The 9,655-nt window shown below is 40.7% G+C and overlaps 1 protein-coding gene across 1 annotated transcript; it reads left to right on the plus strand.

The window, feature by feature from the left end:
• The first annotated feature begins 3,454 nt into the window (after positions 1-3,454).
• LOC121551309 (sphingosine 1-phosphate receptor 1) lies at positions 3,455-8,360 on the plus strand. Its single transcript, XM_041863886.2, has 2 exons — positions 3,455-3,670; positions 5,297-8,360. Exon 2 carries the CDS (start codon positions 5,545-5,547, stop codon positions 6,697-6,699), a length of 1,155 nt encoding a protein of 384 aa, XP_041719820.1. The 5' UTR covers positions 3,455-3,670; positions 5,297-5,544; the 3' UTR covers positions 6,700-8,360.
• The last annotated feature ends 1,295 nt before the right edge of the window (positions 8,361-9,655 follow it).

A 9,655-nucleotide genomic window follows, 5' to 3' on the forward strand; every position in this document is an offset into this window, starting at 1 on the left:
TGCTCGTCAACTGGATTTGCGCTGAAACCCTGCAGCCAAAGGAAGTTGTCATAGTCTCAGAATGCAATGCTACACTGAGGTGTGATTGACTTTCTCACATCCCATGATGGACAAAATAGTAATGCATATCTTTTCAGCAGAGAAATTATCCTGTATCATTATGAAACAAGTAGAATTTTCAGACTGATCAACACGGTCCCTCTCTTTTTGGGGGTTTCTGGCTCATCAATCAAGACATGCCTGCCCTAAAACGACAACAACACACAGAGCACACAAACAACAGATATATTAAAAGCCTATCTTTACTCCCACTGACTTCCACATTACAAGACCAACGTCACAGAAATAAATCATCCAAATCCAAAGCACTTGATGTATGTATTATACTCCCTATGGGCGATGGGCGACTAATAAAGAGTACAGGCACAAGACCTGAAGGAGAATAATGGGGGACTGAGTAGATTCCTACTGTGGGAAGCAGCTGGGCTGAGTGGGGTGTAATTCTGTCTGCTCTTTGTGTGTTAATGAGGGTGATATGGTGAGATAGTGTCACAGCAGGAGGCTAACTGCTAGTTGGCTGACAGGCCCATGGAGAGGATCACCTCCTGAGCAAGCAGCCACTGGGTGGGCCTTAGGCCAGGGGACAACTGAGACAGGCAGGACAGGTCAGGGCTTATCACCAGCCCCTCTACTGTGGGGCCAACTGGAAATCACTTAACGGGGGCAAGAAAATAAACAGTTTGACTCCAGAGAAGCAGGTGACGTGAGAAGTATGCCTCCTCAACAGTTAAATAAAACAGCCTTACGGAGAAAAATAGCTTAAATAGATATATCCTCTAGAAGCTGATGGAGCATGTCAGAAGAATGAAACCCAATCCACTAAAAACGATTCTCATGTCTCATGCAGTAACAAAACTAATGTAAATTTGTTTTGTAAACGTGATTTGTTTACAGTGTATTATGAGTCCTCTTCTGACTGGAAATGAGTAAGGTTGCATTGCGGTCCCAAAGGACGTTTCACGTCAAGCTGGAATGCACAGTGTCAGTGTCGAATCCGTCTTACTATGACTTCATAGGTGTTTCTCAAGGAAATCCCTCTCCCTTCTAGGCACAATGAGACGGCTTCCTGTTTAGAGAAAGTAGGATCCAGCCACTCAGCCACCCACCATCCCTTTACGTAATTTCCACATACTAATGTAGTAATTCATCATAACTGCACAAAGTGCACATATTGTTGTATTTCCATCATCCTCCTCATCCTCAGAAACGTACGGTTATGAGGAAGGTCTACATACTCTATACGTGTTGAGGTGGGGGAACTGTCAGAGAGCATTGTCCAAATCATGAAAAAAGAACCATGGCCCATGTTTTTATTCAGAATGAAAATGCTTGTAAAAAAAAAAGTTTTATAAAAATGTCCTCATAGAAATCTTGTTTTCGTTTCATTTTTTATATGACTCTTGTAAAATATCTAATTGTTTTGCTATTCAACTGCATGAGTCCTGTTTCATCTTTCTCTTTCAAAAGTCAAGCAAAGTGAGAGTAAAGAAGTAAACCAATAAAACTGACAGTCTTTAAAAGTACCATATCATTGTAGGAAGTGCAGCCTGGTCTCATAGACTAGACGTAACATAGTAAATGTAAATCCGGGACACTCAAATTATAGTGAACAAAAATATAAATGCACATGCAACAATTTAAACGATTTTACTGAGTTACAGCTCATATAAGGAAATCTGTGAATTTAAATTCATTAGGCCCTAATCTATGGATTTCACATGACTGGGCAGGGGCGCAGCCATGGGTGGGTCTGGGAGGGCATAGGCTCACCCACCTGGGAGCCAGGCCAAGCCACTGGGGAGCCAGGCCCAGCCAATCAGAATGAGTTTTTCCCCACAAAAGGGCTTTATTACAGACAAAAATACTCCTCAGTTCATCAGCTGTCTGGGTGGCTGGTCTCAGACGATCCTGCAGGTGAAGAAGCCGGATGTGGAGATCCTGGGCTGGCATGGTTACACGTGGTCTGCAGTTGTGAGGCCATTGGACGTACTGCCAAATGATCTAAAACGACGTTGGAGGCGGCTTATAGTAGAGAAACTAACATTAAATTCTCTGGCAACAGCTCTGGTGGACATTCCTGCAGTCAGCATACCAAACTTGAGACATCTGTGGCATTGTGTTGTGTGACAATATTACACATTTTAGAGTGGCCTTTTATTGTCCCCAGCACAAGGAGCACCTGTGTAATGATCATGCTGTTTAATCAGCTTCTTGATAGGCCACACCTGTCAGGTGGATTGATAATCTTGGCAAATGAGAAATGCTCACTAACAGGGATGTAAACAAATTTGTGCACAAACTTTGAGAGAAATAAGCTTTTTGTGCGTATGTTACATTTCTGGGATCTTTAATTTCAGCTCATGAAACATGGGATCAACACTTTACATGTTGCATTTATAGTTTTGTTCAGTATAGTATGATATGTTACGTTTGGTATGGTTACATGAGACAGAAGGTTACTTAAGGCAAAAACTAAAGTAGGGTGATTGGTCGGGCATATAACGCAAACATCTAGCAACCCAAAGGTAGCGTGTTCAAATCTCATCATGGAAAACTTTTGCATTTCAGCTAATTAGCAACTTTTCAACTACTTGCTACTTTTTAGCTACTTTGCAACTACTTAGCATGTTAGCTAACCCTTCCCCTAACCCTAACCCTAACCCCTTTAGCTAACCCTTCCCCTAACCTTAACCCTTAACCTAACCTTAACCCTAACCCCTAGCTAACATTAGCCAGCTAGCTAATGTTAGCATTAGCCTCCTAGCCACCTAGCTAACATTAGTCACAACAAATTGGATTTCATAACATATAATACGTTTTAGAAAATTCATAACATATTGTGCATTTTGTAAATTCATAACATATCATACAAATTGTAATTCAGAACATATAATACGAAATGGATGATGGACATCCACAAATGAATACATACCATTTGAAAAGTAATATAATAATAATAATAATATGCCATTTAGCAGACGCTTTTATCCAAAGCGACTTACAGTCATGCGTGCATACATTTTTGTGTATGGGTGGTCCCGGGGATCGAACCCACTACCTTGGCGTTACAAGCACCGTGCTCTACCAGCTGAGCTACAGAGGACCAAGTAACATATCATACTAAATGGAGTGTCAGTATTTATGTACAGAATCATATGAAATGCTCTGAGACCAGGTTGGGAAGTAGTATAGTCATCACACCACAGATCAGAAACATTTCAGATGGCATTGACCTAGAAAGAATGCACTTTTATACCTTCCAGCATGTGCCACTGCCTGTAGCCAAAACAGATAAGAAATGGCGCACACTGCATCCCTGCAATAATTGTAAACTAGAGAGTAATGCTATTTAATCTCCAAGCCACCTAGGGCAATTCATTTACCTACAGTTATTGCGACTTCAGCAGCCAAGTAAAGGAGTGGTAGAGAGGAAGGTTTAGAGTTGGAGGGCAGAGTCCAGCCCAGCCCACTTCAAGTCGAGTCCTGCACCAGTCTATTTTCTCTCATCACAATCTGTCTCTTCTGATCGTCAGTTAGAGCGTACTGTATTCATGCAAGACAACTGCGCTAAATAAGAACACATTCTCAGGCAAAGCTAAACTTCTAAAAGGTAGGTCTTTGTAGTTACATTTGTGTAATAGCCTACTTATATTTGTAAGGGGTATTTTTCGTTTTTATATATATTTGAATGATGCTTGTTTGGTATTTATTTATTCAACAGATATTATGGTGTTTTAGACAGTTGATCGAAATTCTATAATTTGATGTCATATAATAACTAGGCTAAATCAAGGACAGGTTTAATTGTCTTATGTTTGAGAAATTCTGCCATGTGTTCGAAAATCCAGATATTTAGTTTCACAATTTTGATACAAGCCTGTAGCCTATACTTACCCACTGACAAGTTGATGAAAACAACATATTTCAGTGTTGTCTTGTTCTTTTTCTGCAATAATAAAAAACGTTAATTACTAATAATTATTTAAAAAACGTAACTTAATTCATAAATTTGCATACCCAATCCATAATAATTTTGAAGTGGTGTTTTATCATGTGCTATGTTTCAAACAGATAGGCAACAGTGCCTCAAATAAAATAGTATTTGCACATGCTTCGTAAACAAAAGGTGTAGACTAACAGTGAAATGCTTACTCAAGGGTCCTTTTGCAACAATGCAGAGTTAAAGATGAAAAAAAAGTAGAAATAGTGGGACAAGGAATAAATACACAGTGCATAACGAATAACAAAAACGAGTCAAAATAACATGGCTATAGACAGGGAGTACCAGTACCGAGTCGATGTGCAAGGGTAAGAGATCATTGAAGTAGCTGTGTATATACAGTATCTCACAAAAGTGAGTACACCCCTCACATTTTTGTAAATATTTGAGTATATCTTTTCATGTGACAACTCTGAAGAAATGACACTTTGCTACAATGTAAAGTAGTGAGTGTACAGCTTGTATAACAGTGTAAATTTGCTGTCCCCTCAAAATAACACAACACACAGCCATTAATGTCTAAACCGCGGGCAACAAAAGTGAGTACACCCCTAAGTGAAAATGTCCAAATTGGGCCCAAAGTGTCAATATTTTGTGTGGCCACCATCAATTTCCAGCACTGCTTTGCAGGTCGAAACACTAATATTGGGAATTCTGTTGTTATGTATTTTTAATGGCGCCTTAGCTTGGTCATTTCTAATTTGTAACAGACATGTGGAGTAATGTGTTTGCTAGTTTCATACTCAAAAACATTCTATTAGAATTTGAATGAAGACCCCTGTAGCTCAGTTGGTAGAGCATGGCGCTTGCAACGCCAGGCTTGTGGGTTCGTTTCCCACAGGGGGCCAGTATGAAAAATGTATGCACTCACTAACTGTAAGTCGCTCTGGATAAGAGCGTCTGCTAAATGACTAAAATGTAAAGACAGGTACTGTTAATTACAAGATTAATGAAAAAGTATGAAAGAAAAAAAAAAATTATGCACTCACTAACTGTAAGTTGCTCTGGATAAAAACGTCTGCTAAATGACTAAAATGTAAAGACAGGTACTGTTAATTACAAGATTAATGAAAAAGTATGAAAGAAAAAAAATGTATGCACTAACTGTAAGTTGCTCTGGATAAAAGCTCTTCTAAATTACTAAAATGAAGAATGTACCCCCCCCCTTTTACGTGTGTGTTGGTACTGATAAATAGGCTATTATACTGTATTTCAATGCTGTTATTTTGTTTCCAGGTTTCCAGTGGATTGTCCAGGCATTGCACAGTTTTGGATATTGCTATCACTTTGAAGATTCTTATTACCTTATACTACATTTTAAAAAATGGACTGATCTGTCAGAAACAACATTCAAAGATAGATGTCCTAAGGAATATACATTCCCCAATTCCAACATATTGAATTATGGACTGCCTAAGAACTATGTGATGCAGAGTGGAAAGCATCTTGTCAGCTAAAAAGACAGCAACATTCTCCCAATACCAATGGAAGCATCGCATGCTGCTTACGCCGCTGTTGCTGCCCCCACTGTGGTTCCAGGGTACCTGCTCCGGATGTTCCGCCAGTACCAGAGCAATGCTGTCATCAGAGATCACTACAACTACACAGGCAAACTGAAGGAGAACAAGTACAAGGATGGACTAAAGCCAGAGGCCATAGCCTTTCTGCTGATCTGCTTGCTCATAGTGCTGGAGAATGCTGTGGTGCTGTTGGCTATCTGGAAGAATAAGAAATTCCACCTGCCCATGTACTATCTGTTAGGCAACCTAACACTCTCAGACCTACTAGCAGGATTCACCTACATGGTGAACATTGTGACTTCAGGGGCCAACACGTTAAAGATGACCCCTGTGCTGTGGTTCCTGAGGGAGGGGGGAGTCTTCATAACGCTGGCCGCCTCCGTCATCAGCCTCCTGGCCATCGCCATTGAGCGCCACGTCACCATGGTGAGGATGAAGCCCTACCGGGGGGCCAAGCGAGGCCGGATGTTTGCCCTGATCGGGGCCAGCTGGGTTCTGTCAGTGTTCCTGGGGGTGCTACCCGTCCTGGGCTGGAACTGTATGGGCCGTCTGGACCAGTGCTCCACCGTCCTGCCGCTCTTCGCCAAAAGCTACATCCTCTTCTTCATCACCGTGTTCACCGCTGTGCTGCTGGCCATCGTGGTGCTTTATGTGCGCATCTTCTGCACTGTCAAGTCCAACACAAAGCACCTGGGCTCTGGCCCGCAGCGCAAAGGCCTGGCCCGCAAGTCCCAGAAGTACATGGCCCTGCTGAAGACCGTCACCATCGTGCTGGGCGTCTTCATCGTCTGCTGGCTGCCTCTCTTCATCCTCCTCCTGCTGGACTTCTGCTGCCCGGCACGGAGCTGCCAGGTGCTCTTCAAGGCGGACTACTTCCTGGGCATCGCCATGTTCAACTCTCTCCTCAACCCCATCATCTATACCCTGACCAGTAAGGACATGAGGAGGGCCATCCTGAGGCTGCTGTGTCGACGCTGCCTCCTCACCAAGGATGGCCAGGTGAAGAAGATAGGGGTGCCCTTCCTGGAGTGTAGTACCAGTAAGACTGAGGCGCCCTCCTCTGCCAACTTCACCCCTTCCACTATTAAAGCCATCTACCCCAGGATGTCAAAGACATGACTTGTCCATGACGGCCCAATGTGACTCAAAAGTAATAATGGAGTTTGGTCCAATTACAGTAAGAGCAGAGTTTTGGATACCCCCTTAACTGGACCGCTCTACGGCCCCATCTTACAGCTGTGAGACTACTACATGTTACGTATGGGTTGTAAATGGAACTAGAAGCAGAGAGGAAGTAATACTCCTCCTCTCACCTCAATGGTAGAGAACGTCAGCGGAACCCACCATTGTTTGGCCTTCCTCCCCTGGCCTGGCATTTTCCTCCTGGACAGATAAGCTGGAGGTTTCCGCTTAAAGACTGGTCGGTCTATTGTAAGCAAGTCAAACCTCAGTCACAGTGTTAGAGAAATAAATACCTTGTTGGTTTTTACTCTTCAGTGCCAAGCATTTAACAGATTAATATGCTGTTCTCATACTGTAAAATTCATTTTCTCGTCTGCTGAGATACAGTATATCTTTAATACGTTAAAAATCTTCGATAATCCAAACTGCAGAAAAACCCTCCTAAAGGGATGGATTCATATTTGTAGCAGTATTTTGAATTCACCATTTACCGGTAGTTAAAGAGAACCACTCAACCAGCAGCTGCAAAAATTAACGTTATTCATGTTTTTTTATTATACACAAATTGAAAACTCATTCAGTACATTTTTTTTTTAGTCATACACATAATTAAAGTATACATTTGATTGAGACATGCTAAGGCTCATCCCCTCTCTTGAGAAAATACATAATACAAACATAATGACATGTAGTTAAAAAAGGAAGCATCCACACCCAAAACTGCGGTCAGAACCATGTCATTTTTGTCATCTGATCTCGGGTCAGCTGGAATTCTGGGTAGAGGTCCCCAGACCAACATTAGAGGCTTGGTGGCTTAAAGACACACAGAGAATGTCACATGGATGCCTCTTCTGGTTTGCACATCTTTGGAGGTCTCTAAAACACATGTAGCAGCAGACATGATTGTGAGCAATAAAAAGAACAGATTAGGCTTATTGACGACTCTGGTTTTGTGGACTCAAAGTATGGAAATCATATGCAAACCACAGCCTGTTCACAAAAACAGTACAAGCTGTAGAAAATCGATCTTATGCAATGAAGTGTTAAGTCTATCTTCTGTAAACAGTGGTTAATAGAAATTAGTCAAAGACAAAACACAAATGCTTGGGGTTCCATGTATAAAGTTTCATTGTGACAGCAGTGATGTTTGAAAAGCAAGCAATTCAAATCTGTTTTCACATTGTATATAAATGTACAAATGAAAAGATTTATATTTCTGTCATACCATACTATACAGGATATTGTGTAAATAAAATGAACTATAGTTTCTGTATTTTGTTTATTCTGAACTAAACTAAATGTATGAGGCCACTGCCAATGTTTTATATGTACATTCAAACAATAAATAAATGTATGTGAACAATATCTACAAAAACATAATTTTTTGTCATTGTTTTGCAGAACAAACATCCATATAAATAACATTGAATCTAGTCATTTCCTCTCACCATATCTTTGTGAAGCCAGAGACCTCGTGTGAGAATATTAAAGTGTCAATGTGGTGAGTGAGATGTTTCAGATCTTTCACAGGAAGCTTACCCTCCCATCATCCACCAGTGATAAAAGGCGTTGACCTATATAGTCATCACATACCATATACTTAAACACTGAAAAGTGCATAAATACTGATAAGCAACTTAATTAATTTGAGAAGATGGAACAGTCTACAAAAAATATATATACCAAGGTGTACTTTCCCACGATAGAGCAGAGACAGATGCCAAAGAAACAATGTACTGTATGTCACAATAAAATGTAAATGTCTGATTGATGCTGAAGTTATTGAAGTAAACACACAAGACAAAGCCCCCACTTGGCCCACAGTGCACCAAATCCATACCACAAGCAACCACCCAAGAAGGCGGCATGCGCTTGTGGCAACAGAGAGAGAAGGCAGCAGTCATTGGGGACAATATACTTGATGCCCCGTTTCCAGTAAGATTATAAACAAGAAACCACCAGCTGACGAGGTTACACGAGTTGAGATCCAAACGAAACCTGTCCCCCGCCTTGTATCAAACCAACTACTCACCACATGCTACACTGGCAGAAACCTAAGCAATGACAATAAAATATGACTCATTTTCAAAACGTGTGGGACGTGCAATGAAGAGTAATGGTAAGGTTTGCATAAATTGTGTGTGAGCAAAAAACATACTTTTTCCATTCTAGACTAGAAAGAATGGTTCAACTCACTTTGTCAGCAAAAGTGGGTCAAGTTTGGGCTGGCCACAAATTCAATAAATACAGTTGCTCTAAAATGAGATAATCTCCACAATAACTCATATCAGGCTTTCTGCCCTGCCAATTATTTTATCCCTTGGGCTTTTAGGCTCACCGATGTTCATTAGGAAAATGCAACGGGTTGACAACAAATAACAGCAACACATTATTACTGCAGCAGTTCCAATTATATTTTTATTCAACCAAAACCTCAGAAACACTAGTCAATTGTGCATCCCCCTTGCCTTAGACATGGAAAGCCCATGGAGGAATAACATTTACCATGAATAACAGTTACCATTCCAGAAAATCTCACAACAAAGTTAGCAAAAAAAAGTTAATATTTGTTTTACTGTTGCAATGCAGTCCAGAAAACTGTCTGTTGCATAAGCACACCTTCACATTGGACATTTATTTATTAAAAAGGTGAGCAGCCCCCAACTTTTCAGTACAGTAATTTCAGTACCGTATCAAAAAGCAGTGGGCTTGCAATGACACCTATTGGCAGAACATATAGTCTTAATAAAAATCATAATGTCTATGGTGAAAGTAGATAAAAAATAAAAGCTAGGATTATAGGTTACTTTCCAAATAAGTATTCTAGGGAATGTGATGTTTAGGAAAACTGCTTTATTCATTATAACAAAATATAAGGAATACAATCTTAGTA

The sequence above is a fragment of the Coregonus clupeaformis genome, unplaced genomic scaffold, assembly GCF_020615455.1.
Source record: "Coregonus clupeaformis isolate EN_2021a unplaced genomic scaffold, ASM2061545v1 scaf0010, whole genome shotgun sequence".
NCBI classification, from domain to species: domain Eukaryota; kingdom Metazoa; phylum Chordata; class Actinopteri; order Salmoniformes; family Salmonidae; genus Coregonus; species Coregonus clupeaformis.